We start from the raw sequence: 20,236 nt of genomic DNA, 5'->3' as shown, positions 1-20,236 counted from the left end.
CGATCCCTTGTGAAAACTGGATCTTCCACCTTCACCTCAGTTTGATCCTTCGCTACATTTGACTAAGGTCCTGGCCTGGCAGAGACCAGACTATCTTGTAAAACAGGTGTTGGGCAAGAAAGATCATAATTTGTTTTGTCAGGTAAACTGCCAACATTTTTATCAGCTCTCAGTGGATTAATTAACTCTTTGGCTGGGCTGGCTTTTGCCCTGCTCTCTGAGTGGCAGTGAAATGATAAAGGTCAGAACCTCAGCAGGTGTAAATCAGTGTAGATCTATTGGCTTAAGGCAGCTATGCCAATTTACACCAGCTAAGGCTCTGGCCCAGCATCATCTCTTATCTTTTCGGCATTTTAACTCCTCCTTTTTATTTAATTTGTAGAGTTGAGCTTTGAAGGGAAGTTTTCAAGATTATTCCATGTGCCAAGGCCAGATGATGGCCTGCCAAGCATGTGCCAAGGTCCCAACACTGGTACAGGAAGGACAGACCCATTACCCACCACTCCCACATGGCCACACCGATGGGCATGCAGCTGGCAGAGAGAATGTGGCACAGTCACACTATCCTCACACTGCAGGTAAAGCTTGAAGTACCCATAGGGCTAGGGATGAACTTGGGGGGGATAAGTCTCCCAAGACTGGCTATATGGCACATCGGCTTCAAAAAGGGTGTGAAGGCAAAAACCAGCCAACCAATCCAGGGGCACATGCTTATCTCAGCCAGGGAACAGCCGTTTTCTCTGCCCTCCTGGTGGTGTGCTCTGAACTCTAGGGTAGGGGACCAATGTATCAGTCCGCACCCTGTAATTAACTAGGACAGGGGACTGATTAAGATTTAAAACATGTAGGGATTTCTCGTCTGGCCCACGACTTTCAGGCGGTTTCTATCGTTAGCTGTCAGAAGCACTGGCCTTAACACTGCAGGGCTCCTTTGCACTGTAGGCGCTAGCCCCTCTTTTTGCAACACTGTGTGACAAATCGGAACACTGTGTGACAAACCAAGTAGTCTGGTCACTAGCATATTGGGACATGGGACTTTCTCTCCCACAGAGGCTTAGCTTCCCCTCTGTGTTTAGGAGAGTGTGTGTGGGTGCGTGGGGCTGGGGGGAGAACCAAGAGTCTCTTCTACCTGGTGGGAGTTGTCCGAGTCTAAGTGATCCTTTTTCATTTGCCATCTTATTTCCACCCCATTCTTGCCAAGTTACTGTCTCTCTGGATGTGGTTTACGAGTCCGACTCCTGCTCCACGTAGAAGAGGTGGTACAGAGACACAAGGCTCTGCCTCCTACATCCCCTTTGGGTTGCTGAACCTCTCCCTTCCTGAATGGTTTCCAAGATGCTCCCCCCCGAAGAGAGCACTTAACCAGCCCTGGGTTGATAGTCTTTTAATTAGATTTTTCTTCCCTCTCTGCATTTCCTCTTTGAATGCAGAACAAAAACCCTCACATCATAAGCAGGTCTGGATTTCTAAGCATTTTAATCTACAAATGGAGCGTCTTTCAAAATGCCCTTACACAGTGTGACAAAGTTCCTCCTCTGCCTTGGTGGGTGCTGCACTTATTGGCAGATTTTCTCGCCTCAGAGGTTCATGGCAGCCCTCAGTTTGGCCACTTTCATGGCTCAAATCCGCCGTTCACTCAGCCTCATCACTGGCCAGCATGGGGAAAGGAAGAAGAACAATCCCCGCAGTCTCTGCTGATCCACCTAGTAGATCGGGGAACAGGCCAGAGACCTTCCCCTCTGGTGGAACCCACAGTCCAGTTCAACTCCTCCAGTATCAAGTAGGGAGTTGGGAGGTTAGGGGGGAACCCAGGCCCGCCCTCTACTCCGGGTTCCAGCCCAGGGCCCTGTGGATTGCAGCTGTCTACAGTGGCTCCTGTAACAGCTGCGTGACAGCTACAACTCCCTGGGCTACTTCCCCATGGCCTCCTCCCAACACCTTCTTTATCTTCACCACAGGACCTTCCTCCTGATGTCTGATAACACTTGTGCTTCTCAGTCTTCCAGTAGTACACCACCTCACTCTCAGCTTCTTGCAGCTCTTGCTTCCAGCTCCTCACACGCATGCCACAAACTGAAGTGAGTTCCTTTTTAAACCCAGGTGCCCTGATTAGCCTGCCTTAATTGATTCTAGCAGCTTCTTGATTGGCTGCAGGTGTTCTAATCAGACTGTCTGCCTTAATTGTTTCTGATTGTTCTGGAACCTTACCTGTTACCTTACCCAGGAAAAAGGGACCTGCTTAACCTGGGGCTAACATATCTGCCTTATATCACTCTCCTGTAGCCATCTGGCCTGACCCTGTCACAACAGGCAGCTGTGCAGTCTCTTAAAAATCCCTTGCAGGTCCTCGTATTCGTTTGAGGTGCTGCTAGCTCATTAAAAAGTCCCATGCCCCACAAATATTAATCAACCTGAGGGACATACAGTCGGATGGAAGGAAAAGCTCCAGGGAGTGTATTTTCTGCCCAGCTTTCCACCAGGGAGGGATTATTAATAAAAACAGTGACTTGAAAAATATAAGAAGTGGACCTTTGTCCATGTGCTGGCCTAGAACCAGGAGGTCTGTTCACAGGCAGGGGCTGGGAGCAGTGAAATAGCAACTCCCTGTCCCTGGTGAAGGTTGGGTAACAGCCAATGAAGGGCTCCAAAGGGAGCTGTGTCCAACGCTTCCTCAGCCAAAGGAGAGGTTCCTTCAAAAAGAAAATGAATGAAAAAGAAAAGAAGGGGATCAGCCCTCTCCCCTAACATAACAGCTCTTTAATTATCAGCAAGATACACACACAAGCCCCTCCCTGTAAACATGAAGCTGGAATGGGATGCTGAAAGTATCTAAGATGGTTCTTCTCAGAACACCAAGTCCTAGAAAAACTGTAACATGATCTTCCAACATGAATCTGATTCTCTGTCCCAGGGAGCCACCCAATGCCATGTGAGCGATACAGGATGGAACGGGGGTATCTCTCATGATGGACAGGATCATTTCCTTTGAGGGATTTTCCTGAGACCTTGCAGTCGACTGAGCAGTTCCGTAATGAAGTCCTGGAATGAGAGTCAGTCAAAAGGCTTTAATGCTTATTGTGCTCAGCCACAGCTCTAAGAGTCACACGCCTGCTGCATTCCCCCTTATTGCCCTTCATATTTAGCAGCGGTCCAGTGACCAGAACGTTGGAGTGCAGAACAGGTCCCGCCGTTTTGTTTGGAGAGGGGAGGGTGAGATTTTTGTCAGCGAGGGAGGGCCAGGTAGAGTGGAGAAAATGCCCAATCCTTTTTCCCATCCCCCAGCCTCCCCTCTCTTCCAACTCTCTTCAGGGAGGTCACACACACTTTGTCTCTCTTTCCCAGGCAGCCCACCCTGTCCTCTCCATGGAGCCTGTTTGTTCCCACCATTAGATAACTTCAGAGTACAGCTGCCTCTATTAGGGTACACTGTTTTTGCATGGAGTCCCCTACTTCCACTGCAACCTCCCATCCACGTCCTGCTGCTCTCAATAGCTGGGCCAAAATATACTTGCTGCTTCCTCGCTGAATTGGCCGTACTACTATGGAGTGGATTACAGGGCATCCCACACTGTGACCCATAATAGCTGGCTCGCTTCAGTGAGGAAGTAGGGAGGGGGAAATAACACATGTGTGTGTTTGAGGACAAACATTAGCAGGGGGTGAGGATGGGCTGACCAGGTGGAAGGGCAGTTACCTGACCAGTTCTAGTGAAACAGAAAAAACCCAGGTTTCACCCAAACTGTCAAGGACTATCCCTCAAAACTAAGGCATCTGGTCATTCTGTATGGCCGCCACTGTAAGTAGCACAAATTCCACCCTCTCCATAACAACCAAAATAGATCAGGTAACCTAAACCCCTCCCCTATCTAACACAACGCTCTATGGTCTTTGCATTCTGCAGAAACCAGTGTGCACACAGTGGACTGATAAGTCTCCTGCTTAAATCATGCAGGTGTATTGGAGGCCTGACTTCACAGAGCTGAGTTTAATCTACTGCTGCATGTTCCCGGTGAATTTGCAAAACTGTATCGTAAGGTTAGATTCACAAGGGGAGTGTTAGGCGTTGCTCAGCCTTTTAGATGACCTGCTGCCCGGTGGAATTCACAACCCTGAGTTAGGTGCCCAGGCTTCCCATACATTGTATGAGGAGATTGAGGTGCCTTAAAAAGGGATCCACAGAGGCCAGCACCCTGAGATACCTAACCAACCAACAGAGTCATTCTTACGCTCTCTCTGGCCCAGTGGCTGTTTAACACACAGGGGACTTTCCTGGAAGGTATGCAACCTGGGTTCAACTTGCTGATCTGAATCCTGCAGAGGGGTATTTGAACCCTGGCCTCCCAGACTGTGGGTGAGCGTACTAATCACTGAGCTATTGGGAGATGGCACTAGCACCTATCTTCCTCCTTGCTGTCTTTTGTGGGGCTTACCTGTGCTCTGAGCATGCCTACAGGATCAGGCCCCACAGGCAAAACAGGCAGGAGAAGATCTAGATTGCAAAGCCTTCAGGGGTTAGGCATGAATTAGGCAAGGAGCAAATCAGGTTGGGTAGTTTTGTGCATCCCCTCGGGCAGAAATGTAGGTGCCTACGGAGTTAGGCAGCAGCTGAATGATGGTTTTGTGAATGCCAGTAGTGCTTAAAGTGGCAGTTAGGCGTATGAAGCTTGCACTTAGTCAGCCCCTTTCCCATGTATCTGGTACTTTTCTCGATGTGCTTGTTTGGTATATGGACTCCTGAAATGTGAGTGTAATGGACCCACGGCTGCACGCATTACAGACACCGGGATCAGCAGAGATCATTGAACTAAAAACCTTTAGCACAGACTCTTGGGCTAAGAAAACACGAATTCAGTTAGTTATTAGGTGGCTGTCATAGCTGCTGGGGGCAGCAACATGATCACATTCATTAAGCCAGTGAACTACACAAACTGCTGTTGGTTATCCATGTGGGCACAATTAGCCTTGTGCTCTTGCCTGTGATTTGGAGATGGCCTCTCAGAGCCCCGCAGTCAGCCTTGATGGCGGGGCTGCCTGCCAATCCTGAGTTAGCCGGATTCTGGCTCGGTTTCTGCAGACTAGTTTGGTTAAGTCTGATTTCTATGTGAATCATTCGCCAGCCCTATTTTCTGTATGTTAAACTTTGTGCAGCCATTTACAAGGACTGGACAAGATACAATGGAGATACACTACAGAGGCAAGTTACAATTATGTACTGACAGTACTACATTGCCTACTTGGTCTATTCTTTCAGAGCTCATTATTGCTTCTGATTTTTCCTTTGTCTCTATAACTAGGAAATAGATTCTGAGAACACTGTAGGAAACACACATCTGACATTAACCTCATTGGTCACTGCTCTACATTCACTCATATATATTTATATTAGTTTTTACAGTGGTGTGGAATAAAATATTAAAAAAACCCTCCTGAGAGTAAAGAAGCGTGGTAACTCAAACTTCAACTATCTGCAGAGCATACTGGCTATTTAATCAGGTGGAGCCAAGCCAAATTGCCACAGAACAGTATGAGACTGAGACTGAATGCTCACTGACGATGCTTCACTCACCTCTGTAGGTCTGGAACACTCATGAAGAATTTCCTGCAAGGCAAAACTCATGTTAGTTTCTTAGGAGTTTGTCTATTTGTTTTTCCTTTTTAAGCTACAAGAAGAGTATGTAAGGCTGCCATATCTAGCGTGCTAAGCGATCCAACGATGTTCCAGAGCCTGAGAGCACCATCACCTGCATCATGCCACACCATTCAGGGACTCCGTGATCCATACTCATCACTGCTGTTCTGCATTGAATGCCGCAGAAGATCCCAGGACCCGCAGTCACCAAAACACTGGTATGTACAACGTAGAGCTCTGTACTTTGTTCCTGTTCCACAGTACTGGATCATGTTAGCAGTTCTGTATTTTAATCGTGTCACCCCAGCGGACTCCAGAAGCTATCACAGTATGTACGTTGTCTGATGTGTAGAGAGTCTGCTCCCAGTATGGTTTTTAGTAATGATACTTTCATTCTGAGACCTACATCTGAAGAACACTGCGTGGCCCTGATCCAAAGCCCACTGAAGTCAGCATGACTCTTTCCATTAACTTCCATGGGCTTTGTATCAAGCCCTATAGGAGCTAAGTATTACTGCGAAACTCTCAGGAGTTATTTTGGATCAACTCATAAACATTTGGAGGCTTAACCCAGCCTTGAGTATCTGCAAAACTGGGCTGCAAAACCCCATAAGAACAGGCCTCATAATCTTATGTGATTTAAGATACTTTAGGCTTCTGTCTTGGCAAGAAATATCTCAAGAACAGCTATTCCATTTGGGGTTTTTGGCCTTTCTGCATTGGCTGCTGCTAGGAACACAGAAGTACAGAGCCTTCTGAGAGAATGAGAACCACTGCATTAAAAGGTAACCAACATTTTTCTAATCTCAGAATAGGTTTAGTTCAAACTTTGTGTGAAAGTTTGAGTTACTTCTGAAGTAGCTCACTCATCCCTAATAAATCACTGGGGACAGTTAGCGTGAATAAGGAATTGTTCAGTTCACATATTAAATGGGAGAAGTGTACAAGCCGTAAAAATAGGACACTTTGGCCCTGTGTACAATGGGATAGGGACTTATTGCTGACAATGGTTGTCAGCAATTGATCCCCCAAATGGGTGTGAATGGGACTCACAGGCTGGCTGGCCCTTTAAGATAAGCCAGGCTCAGCCTTGCCTGTGACCTACCAGCTATTCCACGCCTGATGATGATAAGGCAGTTTGAGACTAGTTAGTGATCCCAACTGTGAAAGGGTTAGGAAAAGACAACACAGAGTCAAAGAACTCAGTCGAGGGGAGAGACTGCAGAAAAGGCAGGACTACCCTGTAGGTAGAAGTAGGGGTCATGCTTTGGCTCTCCTGGGTAGGAGCCCTGAGAGATGACTTAAACAGGTAAGAAGTCAGGGAGGAGGATCCATAGGAAGCACAGGTTACTTTGGGGGGAAACCCTGAGCAAAGGCCTAAAAGGAGCAGGAAGAGCCTTAGGGGAAATTGCCAGAGTCCCTGAGGAAGGGCAGCAGTGAGGGAAACCTATTAAAACCAGAAGGAACAGAGGAAGAACTCTGCAGGAGCAGGTCAGGCTCCTGTGGAGGAGAGGCCTAGTGGTAGTGTCAGTAAAAACACTTTAGCGGAGCCCAAGAAGGGCAGAAAAGCTCATAAATCAGCAAAGGAGGAGTTGGGAGGATCTAGGGAGAAGCGAGAGGCCTGGGAACCAAAGGGAGGCTGTGTTAAATACAACCTGTGGAGAAGCGGCACACGTGGCTTGGAGGTAGGAAGCTGCCCAGGGAAATTGCAGCATGTCTGATGGAGTAGAACTAGCTTCTTAATACAGGGTCCTTGGGCCAGAACAGAGGGGGCCTCTCTTCCCCTACTAGCCCCTGAGGAAGGGGTATGCAAGCCCAACAGAAGGAATATTGAGCCCAGGTGGGGCCAAAGACTCAGCCAATGGACAGTCTGAGGAATAGCTCAAGAGGTGGCTGAAGGCTCTCTTGTTGTAAGACTTTTTGGTGGGTTTTTTTTTTAACCCGGAAGGGGACTGAGCTTCATGTGACTGGGCCAGAGGGCTGAGCTGTGGAATACCTGACAAGTGGCAGATGGCACAGGAGATGATGACCCTTGCAGCATTGCACCCTGACACAAGGGGGTGCCGTGGGTGATGAGTTCTCTACCTTACACGAACAGAATTGTTTTCCAAACTATTACAGATAGTGTAGTTGACACCTGGTGGAATGAACTGATAAGTTTCTGTGCAGCCATACTTGAGTCTTAGGGCTGCTCTACACTCAGTTTGTGCACCAATTTAACTAACTTGGTAGAAAAAAAACCCAAGTTAGTTCAATCGGTGCAACCCCTTAGTGCGGATGTGGCTATATAGGTATAAGTGATTTATATCAGTATAACGGCAACCACATTAGGATTGAACTAAATCATTTTCTCTACCACTTTGATTAAATCAGTGCAAAAGCTGAGTGTAAAGAAGCCCTTAATTCTGGTTTCTGGAATGGAGTTGATGGTTTTGTATCATCCACATAAGCGTTTACGCCAATCCAGAGCGACCTACTGTTGACTTGTATTTTCAGTAATAGGTCAATTTTCGAGTGTACACAGGGTCTTAGCTCCCATATTTAATATAAATAGGAACGGACAATCTGTCTGACCTGTAGTTTTGATTTCTGTTCCTCGTTGGAGACCTCTAGAAGATCTTCAATGTCAATTTCTGGTTCAGGGGTTGCTGTGTCTTCTTCCTCCTGCAGCTGGAGCAGAAATACATAGTAAATAAACCTGTCCTGTCAACTGACAAGCATTCAAGAGGACTTTGTGTGGAGACCTGGGGGGAGGGGGAAGAATTCATTTCTAGTTAAAGATGAGCCCATGTGGCAAAGACTGGATTAAGATATGAATCTTCCTGAAACTTTAGGGTATTTAGAACAAGGGTTCTGATTCAGGCTTATCTCTAGCAGCACCACATCCCAACATGCAGACTGTGGCTTGGCGCAAGCAACATCTCTTAGCTCCTCCAGATTTAGCTCCCAGAGGTGTCAAACAGTCCCACCACAACACCGAATACCTGCCCAAGGAGCATGGTACTATCGTGAGAAGACCTTCTGGAAAGACCTAATGCAACTGAAATAGGATGAACCCCAGTTGGGGTAAACCATCTTTTACAAAATGGAATGAGTAACAATCAGGCCCTCCCAAAACATCAGGGAAGTTGGGTCCCAAAGGGCCACATCAGCATGAAACTCTTTAAGTTCTCCTTTGAAAGATCTAAGCACAAAGTCTGCAGCACTCAGTTTGCCCAGAGCAGCAATATGACTGTTTGACTTGATCCTGCTAAAATCTGAACCTGTGATTCTAGGGTGCCTGGTTGTTTCAACCCTGATGCTTAGACTTCAAAGATATATTAGGAAACTGAATAATGCTTAGGACCTTCAGAGCAATGGAACAAGCTGCCAACGAGGTTGTGGAATTGCCATTGGTTGAGCTATTGAAGACTAGACTATCAGGGCTAACAAAGACAGTTCTGCCTTGATGCTGGGAGTGGAATGGGATCTAGAGACTCCTTCAGACCCAAGTGCACTAGAGACTCCTTCAGACCCAAGTGATTCTAGGATTTGTCAGGTAGGTTGTTGTTTTTTTAAATCCTTCATAAAACATTTACAAGAAATGCTGTACTGGTGCCAACAATCTCTAAACTTGCACATACTGTGTTGTGGTACTTCCAAGTGTGTTTGGACCAGGTATCAAGAACTGACAGAACTAGGGTTGGAAGTCTGGATGCTTAGCCTGAGATTATGGATCCTGAAATGCGTGTCTGAATTCTGGGGAATTTCCTGTGCAGGAGAGGAGCCAGCAGCACAGCCCCAGTCAGTTGGCAACGCCTTCCAGAATTACCTACTTCCTGCTAAGACTTTGCAGTAATCAAAGGAAAACAAGTCTCTGAATCTGTACCTTTGGACATGGTGACCCACCAGCAATGTTAATGATTTCAGACTCTGATTACATAATGCAAACTCTCAGGAGATCATAGGTGAAAAAGGGACTTTAGTATTGCCTTTATGGCTCCTTTAAAAATGCTCATTTGTGGGCCCGGCATAGTGAGAGTTGAGAGGGAATCACACCTTGGTCTCGCACATGGTACCACCAAGAACTGCCGGTAGGCCACTTGTGAATTTTTTTGAAACAAGTGCGTTAAATGTTACTAGTTCCTCTGAGTAGCAAAAAACCTTACTCTTTTAAAGAAGCAACAATTGTTCTGTCTTTCTTAGAGTTGTCTCCTCCACGTAATCCTCCAGGGTGTGAGCTTCCTTACAGTAGTGCCCTGTTACCTCAAACTCCCTCATAAAAATACTCTGTCAGTCCCATCCATCTCTCCACTTTTGCCAGTCCCACCAATACAAGGTACGGAAAGGGTCTACATATTCTAGAATGGAAGTGGGTTCCTTTCATCTTTCTCCACCATAGGCGTTGGCTCTCAGGAGACCAATGATATCAAATGTCATTGATCTTGTCACATGAGCACAGTGACATCTTGGTGCCATTGCCTGTTCTACATTGCTGTTCCTACTGGGCACGTGTATAGACCATGTTTCCCATGGTGTGATCGTCACACGAGCCTGGAACTGCTGGTCTTGAATGCCAAAGAGGCATTGAACAAAGACTTGACTAAAGCCAAAGAAAATAAAACCACATATATATATAGGGGGTGTTTCATTTTTATTTTAGATGATAGGGTGAAGCCAAAAAGTGTCCAGCTTTAATATCTCTTCAGGCCACATGATCAAGAAGGAACCAATCGGCACATCTCTGGCAAATGGAAACAGAACAGAGTAAGTTTTAGGGATAGACTTGCTAGGAAGGTCAGTACTGGGGAATTAGATGGCTAATGGACTAAAGAGCCTTTTGTCTCTAGGTTGCTGGGTTAGATCCAGCTCTGGTTGGTAGAGAGTCATGACCAAAAATGGTTACCATTTGATGTCTGTTGGTCCTGGTCCAGTTCCCATATCACAAAAATTATCAAAAAGAATCATCATTCTTGTTGGCAATCTCAGCAGAGAGGAGCAGGACGGAAAGGGTCTGGATACTGAACTAACCTATCACCTCTAGAGATGGTCCCGTCCCCTAAAGCCAGGACAGGAACATTGGCAGGGGAGCTGGCACTGCTGCTGTACCTATTCCATGGATAAACAGACTTCATTCACCAGGGCCGTCAATCTGGTACCTTTCATAAATATTGCATTGATGACTCAATTCAGGATACTGTTACTCAGATTTTCTGATGGGTGTGGTTAGGCAGTGTATTTGAATGTACTTACACTGAATGTGCTGTTGTGCATTTTAATGTATTATAAGGGGACCCAGAGCATGGGATGAGCTCCCATTAATATTTTATAAACAAAAATAAATGAATGAATTTCAAATGGAAATTCATAGAAGTTAAGGGCTGAAGGGATAATTATGATAATCTAGCCTAGCTAGTGATCATTTTACTAGTCTAACTAATAATCATTTTACTAACTTCAAGAAGATTAAAACCTTTCTTAATAAAAAGACAGGAATAATAATGCAGGAAACCAGACATTCCTTATTAGAGGTGTCACACATACTGCAAAACAGAGTGCCTATATATACTCTTTTCTTTCAGTTGTCTTTTGTGGATGGTGTGAATACAAGGGGAGCTGTCTTCTCATTTCAAATAGTGAATAGTTTACCTAATAAATTCCAGTGCAGATAGAAAAGCAAGTGATCCTAGAAATTACCAGAGGGATATTTTGGCATGTCCATTTCCAATCCTATCTGAAATTGCAACAATGCTCAAAAATGGAAGACTGTAAAATCCAAGAGTTAACCAAATTTTTTAGTGTGGGGTGAAGATGTGCGTCTTATTTTGTACAAATTGTTAAACCCATCCACACCTGTTGAAGGCAACAGTGGTCTACTGGTTAGGGGACTCATGAGAGCTGGGTTCTGTTCCTGTGTCTGCTAGTGACTTGGGGTCTGATCCAGTAAGTTCAATGGGCTTTGGATCAGGGCAAATTGTGTAACTTCTCTAGTATTATCCCCATTTAGGGAAACTAAAACATATTCACCCATTTTGTCAAAGTACTTTGAGATTTACCAACAAACATACCACGAAAGTACAAAATATGAATGGACTCAGTGACATCAGGTTAATGTTTCAGTGTTCAGTCTGTACTGGAAACTTTTGTACAAAGGCAATGAAAAATCCCTGGTTTAAACCCCAAATGACACAGCCAGAAAAGTACCATGGCTCCAAGACAGTTCAGGATAAACACTGCCATCTATATAGGTATGTGCCCAGAACACCTGGATCTTTATTTTCTTTTGCCAACTCAGGTGGGCGGTAAGAGTTCTAAAGGACTGCTCACATACACTTCCACCAGGTAACATTGCTGCTGTGGAAAATGTTGGGGAGAGAACTTTGGAGGCCTGTAGGTGTGGAAACAAAGTATTTACCCACAATGCCTGAATCCCCACTTCCCCTTCCTTTCCTCTCTGCCTGTAGTGCCCATTATCTCCCTTGACAGACATGCCATTACCCACAGTTTGAGCGCTAACACAGCAGTGTCACTTAGAGAGAGAGCTCTAGCATGTGATAAGAAGTTTGCTAGAGAACAGAGTCCCCAGTCGTCACAACCTGGGTTGTTCTCCAATAAATTAAAAATAACATTTCATAGCCCACAGGGTCTAGGCTCCCCTACACCTAATGAAGGAAAGTTGGATCCACCCCGGTTATTTACCTGGTATTGGTACAGCTCCTGCAACTGGGCATCAATCCATTCCTCCAGGTCTAGCCAGCGTTGAAGGTCTTTGCGGTTGTACTTAATTGTTAGCTTGCCCAGCTTCTTGTGGGATGATTCCTCCCCAGGCTTCTCTGGAGCCTCGAAGGTTACTCGAGGCAAATCTCTGGACTTACTGGCCATGCTAATCACCCCTTCCACCTGCTCTTCTGTCTTCCACTCCTACTGCAGTGGCTCTCTGGCTTCGTATTTTTGTTTCACTCTCTTTTCCCTCCCCTTTAATATATTTTCATTGGGCAAATGTGAGTAGCAGTACCAGCTGCTTACAATGGCCAAAGGCAGGTAGACAGCATCAGTGGTCCCAGTGAGGGAGTGAGAAAGAGAGCAACTGCTCAGCAAGAGAAGCAATGAGGCAGTGCAGACAGAGTTACGGGAAAGAGAATCTTAGGTTTCACAACTGGCAATGCTGACAAAAGCAATGTGGGAGGGAGAAAAGCTGCTGTAATAAATCTGTTGTTAAAAGAGGCCCAGGGAACTGATGGACAAAATTTGTTAATATTTAATACAAGCCTGTTCCAGCAGGTGGGAGAAGCAGGTTTTAAATGACCGTTTCTCTACATATGTATGTACATGAGCACATACCTCATGTACAGTTCCTTAGGACATTGACTCCTATAGTGTGTAAAGGGCATTGATGTCTTTCGCTTACCCCAGTTCCTATATGGATAGCTGATGCTGAAACACTATATCTTATGTTTTTCTTTTTTAGAATTGAATTCAGCAGTGGAATTAGCTTCTGCTGGAGACAGAAGTCCTGAGTTATAGCACGATGTAACACCATTGTAAGGCTGAGACTACTTTACTGTCTAGCCCGGGCTGGGCAAACTTTTTGGCCTGAGGGCCACATCGGGGTGCAAAACTGTATGGAGGGCTGGGTAGGGAAGGCTGTGCTTCCCCAAACAGCCTGGCCCCTGCCTCCTATCCATCCCCTCCCACTTCCTGCCCCCTGACTGCCCCCCTCAGAATCCCCCCACCCATCCAACCCCCCCTGCTCCTTGTCCCCTGACCACCCCCTCCCCGGACTCCTACCCCTAACTGGCCCCCGGGACCCCACCCCTATCCAACCATCCCTGCTCCCTGTCCCCTGACTGCCCCCCCAGAACCTCTGCCCTATCCAACCACTCCCTGTTCCCCATCCCCTGACTGCCCCCTGGGACCCCCTGACCCTTATCCAACCCCACAACCCCGGCTTCCTTACAATACCGCTCAGAGCAGCATGTCTGGCTGCCACAGCCACCCTGCAGCACTGCCCTGCATGAGTGGGCAGTCCTGCTGCCCAGAGCACTGCCTGCACGGCGGCGGGGGAGGGAGGAGGGACAGTGGGGGAGGGGCTGGGGGCTAGCCTCCCAGGTCAGGAGCTCAGGGGCCAGGCAGGACGGTCCCACAGGCCGGACGTGGCCTGCAGGCTCTAGTTTGCCCACCTCTGGTCTAGCCCATTTTTCTAAGTGCTCTAAAATCCACATGTTTATTCACATTGTCTTGAAAATTACTGGGCCTCATAGAGGTCTTGGCTAGAGTTACTAGTCCAAGTTTGAAGGCATTTAAGCCAGGGGTTCCCGCAAGACCCTTAAAAATGGTTTGACATCAACATTTTATGGTTTTTATAACTTTTTTTTTTTTTTTTTTTTAGTATCCCTGGGGCTCAAACTCAGTTCCTGTCACTCCTCAAACTAACAGGGCCTGGTTGGGACTGATCTCAACTGCTGTCCAGCAGCTGTTGCCCCTTTGGAGAAGCAATACTGGAAAAACTTCTTCAGGGTAAATGTTGGCTGTACAATGTGGTTTGAATTAACATGATGAGCCAGAAAAAAGTCATTTGTACATTTGCACGGCTCTGTACTCTACTGTCTTTCCACAGGTTTAGCTGTAGGTGCACCCAATATTCTAAAAGGGTCTGAATAGAGTTGATTGAAAAATTTGAAGAAACTTTTCCCATCAGAAAATGTAGCTGAAGCAAAACACTTCCAGGGAACATGTTGATTATGATAAGCATTTCAATGGGAGAAAGCCCAAGTGAATTGTTTTGACTTTGTTGTTTTTGTTTTTATAATGTTGAAATGTTTTGCTAAAGTAAAAACATTTTGTTTCAACTTTTTCACTTCAATTAATTTCATTCTATTATATAAAAAGAATTGTATATAAATGTTGTGTATACATATACAAAAACTACATTAAAAGAACATTATGTAAACACGTTAGGACTTCCTAAATAATAAATAGTTGATGGAGAAAAACTCCCAAACATTAATAAGGTTGCAAAGTCAAGCACTCAGAAGTTGGGAGGGGCCAGAATTCAGTCCCCTGGTGCATATGCAGTAGGACACAGTTTTCAACTACATGATCACCTGCTAGTGTTATCAAGGACACCTGCCTCACTGAGTACACAGGACAGGCAGTGCTCACATAATAAGCAGTTTTTCAAACCTGTCTGCTTTAGGACCTGCATCAGTGTGACAACATCTTGGTTCCATGACACTAATATTGTGCCCTGGGGTCCCTTTGGAAAGTAGGACCTGGATCTGACCTGAATGGACTCTTTACTCAAGCCTCATAGCCCAGTTTCGAATTATACATTAATTTAGCACTTCTCCTCTTTAAAAAGAAGTATTAACTCCTCCTTACAACACCTTTGTGAGGGAGGTCAGTAGTGTTACTCCTGGCATGCAAGTGGAGAAACTGAGGCACTCGGTTAAGTCTAGCATTTTAAAACTTAGATGCCTAAAAAAATGGTCTGATTTGCTGAGGTGCTGAGCACCCACCACTAGCACAAAAGTCAGTTGGAGATGTGGTTGCTCAGCATCTCTGAAAATTGAGGCCCTTTATTTAGGTACCTAACACTAGACAACCACCGATTAAAATTTTGGCCCAAGAAACTGCTCAACGGCCATGGAGAAAATCAGCTGGGATGAAACTCCGTAGCTTCTGGCTTTCACTCTTATTCTCAGATTATTAGCTCACCAATCCATGTTAAATAGCCCAGGAAATGTTCTTCTCTCTCTTGTTTTCTGAGCCTCCTACGTCACTAAGATAGGACAATGCTGGATATAGTGTACAAGACAATGTATGTCTAGGGAGATAATATCATCACCTTAGGAAAAGAGCTTGTTGCAGGCTGCACCCCTAGGTGTCTTCTCTTAGCTGGGACCTTTACATTACTCTTACCCAGCTTCAGCTGGCCTGGCAGCAAAAGCCTTTCAAACAAACAAAACTCCAAACACCACCTTCCTAACTAAGTCCTCCCAGGTGTGTCTGCTGGGGTCCAATCTCACCACTTGGAGGCATGGTCAAATTACCTCAGGCCTTTCTCCTTGGGCCTGGAGAGATCCTGTTGGGAACCAGGAAGTGGGCGGGCTTCTGCCCGTCCACTGCTAAAGCACCTCTCCCCAGCCTAAGGAGAGTATCCACAGGCTAAACGAAGGGCTAAACGAAGGGAACCGGATGGGGACACCGAGCAGAGAACCCGGGACAGCGCCCACTGCTCCTCAAAGATGTCAAGGGAGCCAGCAGACACCGCCCGAAGGAACTCTGCCCGGATGCGTGAATGGACTGAGGAGTAGAAATAGGCCCCACAGTCACAGGAAACCCCATTGGCTTGGGCCAGGAGAGGTCAGCAGGCAAGCAGTCCTTCCCCTGCTAATGTTTCTCCCTGGGAAGAGGCAAATTATATGCTATCCTCCTTCCTGGAACGTGTCCTGGTTGGTTGAGAGGAAGGAGGAGCCTTGTCCCACCCTCTACTACAAGGCTCCTTGTCCCTTAAAGAGACACTCACCTGGATTCCTTTCTCCCCACCCCACCCTGCAACACTATTACACCAGGATCATTTCCTCTCTCCCAGTACCTGCATCTGCCATTTCCTAGGGCATCCTCTGCTTCAGAACTCCTGGAACATGGTAACCGTAGCTCCCAGACTTCCCCTTCTGGCCTTAAAAGACGAGTATACCCCACCCAGTTCAGAGCAAATGATAAAAGACGGATAGTCCACTAGAGTGTAGTAATCATCCAGTAGTAGTATATTCAAGTTTGGCTTGGAATCCTTCTTTTATTGGAAGGGGGGTTAAAGATTTGAGCTATTTGCAGCCCTGTTCCATTTTACAGGCACATGTCAGTTGCACCTAATGTTGGAATGAGAAATTTCCACTTGGAAGGATCAAAACTTTTCATGTTGATAATGTCAAATAGTTTCATTCTGATAATGTTGAAACAATGTAACATCCACATGAAATGTTTTGAGGCTTCTAAATTAACATTGTACGGAACTTCCCCATTTCCAAAGCTGACTTTTTGTTCCGTTGTGGAATGAAAATCAATTTTGAAACGGGGAAATTTCCTGCAGAACAAAACCTCTGTTTTCTGACCAGCTCTAGGGCCACTGCACTGCTAGTTAACCTTATCTCTGAATTAACAAAGTTTCCTGGACAGTGAATTTATCTCCAGAACAAGGCAGCAGGAATGCAAGCTTCACCACATTGCCCCATCAATGCCCCTAGACTAGAAAAACAACTTCCGCTCCTGAAGAACTAGTTCTGTTTCCATTGGTCTATCCAGTGCTTGGTCTCTGAACTGAGTGTGCCAGTTGGTGCCAATTTTTGTAGTGGGTTTTTCTATTGACAAAGTCCATTACGATCAGGGCAGAGACCCACCTGACTTCATCTGCATAGGCTACCAAACAACAACTGTTGGATCCCTCTTTGCAACATAGGGCCCAAGTCAGGTCATCCAGTTGACAAGACTTTAATCTGCTCATATTGAAGAGGCTGAGATGAGGTTTCTGGGCGGGTGAGGAAGGACATTAGAATGCTCCTGGGCCATACATGAATAAAAGGACATGTTACAGTGTCTGAAAGGGACACAGTGGATTGGTATCTGTAATCAAAGTTACTCCATTTTGGGTGTGTCTGTGCAGCTGACATGGCCTTGTAAAATGGAAGAGTGCTATAAATATCACAGACCTTTAATCCCCCTTCCAGGTAAAAGGATTGCAAACCCAACTGTGATATATTATTACTGTAAGTTTACTACAGTGCGATGGACTATACCTCTTTTATCATTAGCTCCTTTTTCAGAAGATGATAACAATATATCCCTAGACATACTTCCACTTGTAAAGTTTGTCATCTCACCTCCCGTACTGTATTATCCTCATGATGTAGGAGGCTCAGAACTCGAGAGACAGAAGAACATTCAGTGGTCTATTTATCGTGCTGATGGGAGGGAGGGCTTGGTGATCGAATGGTCTGAGAACAAAATCAGAAGCCAGAATATCCTGAGTTTCATCCCAGCTTACTTCCTCCATGGCCTTGGGCAAATTGCTTAGGCAAAATTTTCATGATTGGTTGCCGAAAAGTTAGTCACCTGGCCTGATTTTTTCAGAGGTGCTAAGCAACCATAGTGCGAATTGACTCCTCTGGAATGTGTATATGCTTAGCAAATGCTTTTATTTAGATGCCTAACTGTGGACTTAGGTGCCCAATTTAAGGCATTTAAGATTGAAAATGTTAACTTTAACCACTGTGCCTCAGTTTCCCCATTTGTAAACTAGGAACAACACTACTGATCTCCCTCATTACAATGTTGTGAGGAGTTAGTATTTATCTCAGCAGATGAAAAGTGCTAATTATTAACATTAACATATCATTTCATATTGGGACATTAGGCATGTGTGTAGAAAGCCCAGTCAACTCAGTCAGGCCCCACATTCCAAAAGGACCCCCCAAGTGCAACATTTGTGTCACGGCACCAAGATGTTGTGACATCCAGGCCTGAAGCAGCCAGGTTTGTGAGGAGGATACAGTTACATTGCTCTTTTCTTGAAACTCAGAAGCTACAGCTTGCATCTGTGACCTAAGCTGCAGTATCTTTCTGTCAGTGCTAACAACTGTTATACACACACTGAATAATTCAAAAGGGCCCCAGCTCATCTTTCTAGAGAACAGGTCAGTCTCTTCTCCTCAAATCCCTGAAGGGAGAGGAATGGCTTTTTGAGAGAGAGATGGACATATGCCTCACACCTCCTTTAGAAACGATCACAGCCAATGACATGGAGATTCACGTAGAGCAAGATAGGAGTTTACTCATTGAGATGGTTGTGTCCGTATGGTGCTGACATCAACATCATATGGTAAAGTGGCACCCTGTCATCTTGTGGGGTATGATGTGGCATGGGCAAAAGAGTGTGAAAGCCCCCAGTCAAAGGGGTGAGAGTGCATATGTGTGTGAGCACCTGTGTGCATGCCAAGAATGTGGAACTGTTTTGGGGCAACATCATAGTACTCCCAGCTGCCCTTCCTGTCTCCTCCCCCTCCCCCCCATACAGTAGCAGGGGGGGAGAGAGATGTTCCATATCCCCTGGACTCTGGAGAGGCGGTGACATGGTCTGCTCTTTCCTGGCAGGGCTCCAGATGATTCTGTAGAAGAAAGGGAGCAGCCAGGGGATTCCCAGCTTGCACAAGTCACCTCTCAGGAGGTGCCAGCACTGACGTACCTACTGGTGGGAAGAGCGGGGAGCCCTATAAATTCCCCAGTCAAGCACGAGCTTTTCCTGTTGCTCCCACTTCAGATTCTTTCACCTGGTAAGTCCTCATTTCATCAGGCAGTGAAAAGGCAGGAAGGGGAGTTCTGGGGGAGATAAACTCCTCCAACCCCAGCAGAGAGAGGGAAGGGGGAACTTTCCACCTTCTTGTATTTATCTATTCAGATTTATACTGCTCTGTGCAAAAGAACACCTACCCCCAGCTCTGAGTGCCCTGGATGTCCTCTTCAAAATACAGCTCCTAATATAAACAGACTCTAGTAATTACCGGCAGATAAGTGTGGAGAGAGGAGCCAGCCTCCATCTACTGATAAACTACACGGTACCAGGACTGTTTGTTGCAATAATATTTTTATAAGGCGGCACAAGTGTTACCCTGCAGATGATTCCTTCCCCTCCACCCCCATCTCCCAAGGAGGCTGATTACATGAATTTGATGCCAGATTATAAAATATTCCTTTTGCTTCCCCTATTCCCATAAAGAGCATGAAGGGGGCAGGGCAGGGAGAGGGAGAAGCATAGCAACCAAAAAATTTTAGCACTCAAGGCCGGATCCTCAAAGGTATTAGGCTCCTAATTCCTATTGATTTCAATGGAAGTTAGGACCCTAGATACCTTTAAGGACCTGGTTCTAAATTCTTACCTGCTCATTTCATTTGGAAAAGAGTCTTAGATTTTTCCTTTTAAAATTTAACAGCGTCTTGGCTGGTGTGGCTGGGAACAACTGAAGCAGCGGCTAATCATAGGCGTAGTTTGACTTCTATGTTTGGGGGGAGGCTCCGGTCAGGCCAACGGGGCCAGGCATGGGGTGGGGAGGACAAATTGTGTGCCTGCCCACAGGGGCGCCATTTCAGTTTTGGGGAGGGGGCACAACTATAACCATGATTCCAGGGGCTACTTAGGCAAATGAAAACTCTAGTGTTTTTGCAGATAATAACTGAGATATTTCTGACAGTAGCATTGTATCTAATTCCTATACCAAGAAAGAAAATTAAATAAATATTAGACCCACTCAGCTCTAATACTAACATGTTCTGACATCTTGTGGCAAGTCACTTATGGGACACTGGTTAGGTTTAAAATTGTAATGTATATTCTTACTCAGATACTCTTCCTAAAGTCAGAAGGGACATTGTGATCATCTAGTCTGATCTGCTGCATATTGCAGGCCACAGAACCTCACCCACCCACTCCTATAACAGACCCCTAACCTCTGGCTGAGTTATTGACGTCTTCAAATCATGATTTAAAGACTTCAAGTTACAGAGAATCCACCATTTACACTACTTTAAATCAGCAAATGGCCCCCCATGCCCCATGCTCCAGAGGAAGGTGAAAAC

The 20,236-nt window shown here is 45.8% G+C and overlaps 1 protein-coding gene and 1 long non-coding RNA gene across 4 annotated transcripts; one reads left to right on the top strand and one right to left on the bottom strand.

Annotated features, from left to right (window-relative positions):
• Positions 1–48: 48 nt before the first annotated feature.
• LOC140913066 (uncharacterized) lies at positions 49–18,930 on the top strand. 3 transcript variants are annotated; one of them, XR_012159461.1, is made up of 5 exons: positions 49–578; positions 5,661–9,167; positions 10,272–13,149; positions 13,998–14,125; positions 18,758–18,930. It is a non-coding gene; the product is annotated as an uncharacterized lncRNA (long non-coding RNA). The 3 variants fall into 3 exon arrangements; XR_012159462.1 differs by lacking the exon at positions 18,758–18,930 and having other exon boundaries at positions 5,661–5,847; positions 8,905–9,167; positions 13,998–14,457; XR_012159460.1 differs by lacking the exon at positions 18,758–18,930 and having other exon boundaries at positions 13,998–14,457.
• PPP1R14D (protein phosphatase 1 regulatory inhibitor subunit 14D) lies at positions 2,740–12,779 on the bottom strand. Its single transcript, XM_073348755.1, has 4 exons — positions 12,308–12,779; positions 8,204–8,299; positions 5,567–5,599; positions 2,740–3,039 (listed from the first exon to the last, which is right to left on the bottom strand). Exons 1-4 carry the CDS (start codon positions 12,488–12,490, stop codon positions 2,977–2,979), a joined length of 375 nt encoding a protein of 124 aa, XP_073204856.1. The 5' UTR covers positions 12,491–12,779; the 3' UTR covers positions 2,740–2,976.
• Positions 18,931–20,236: the final 1,306 nt, after the last annotated feature.

Source organism: Lepidochelys kempii, chromosome 6 (genome assembly GCF_965140265.1).
Source record: "Lepidochelys kempii isolate rLepKem1 chromosome 6, rLepKem1.hap2, whole genome shotgun sequence".
NCBI lineage: Eukaryota > Metazoa > Chordata > Testudines > Cheloniidae > Lepidochelys > Lepidochelys kempii.
This window is presented reverse-complemented; position numbering and strand designations above follow the sequence as displayed.

Coding starts and splice junctions, on each gene's coding strand:
- PPP1R14D (XM_073348755.1), bottom strand. CDS start 12,490: ATGGCCAGTAAGTCCAGAGATTTGCCTCGAGTAACCTTCGAGGCTCCA. Junction 8,300..12,307: donor AGGAGCTGTACCAATACCAG/GTAAATAACCGG, acceptor TTTCTGCTCCAG/CTGCAGGAGGAAGAAGACAC. Junction 3,040..5,566: donor AGTGTTCCAGACCTACAGAG/GTGAGTGAAGCA, acceptor CTCTCATTCCAG/GACTTCATTACGGAACTGCT.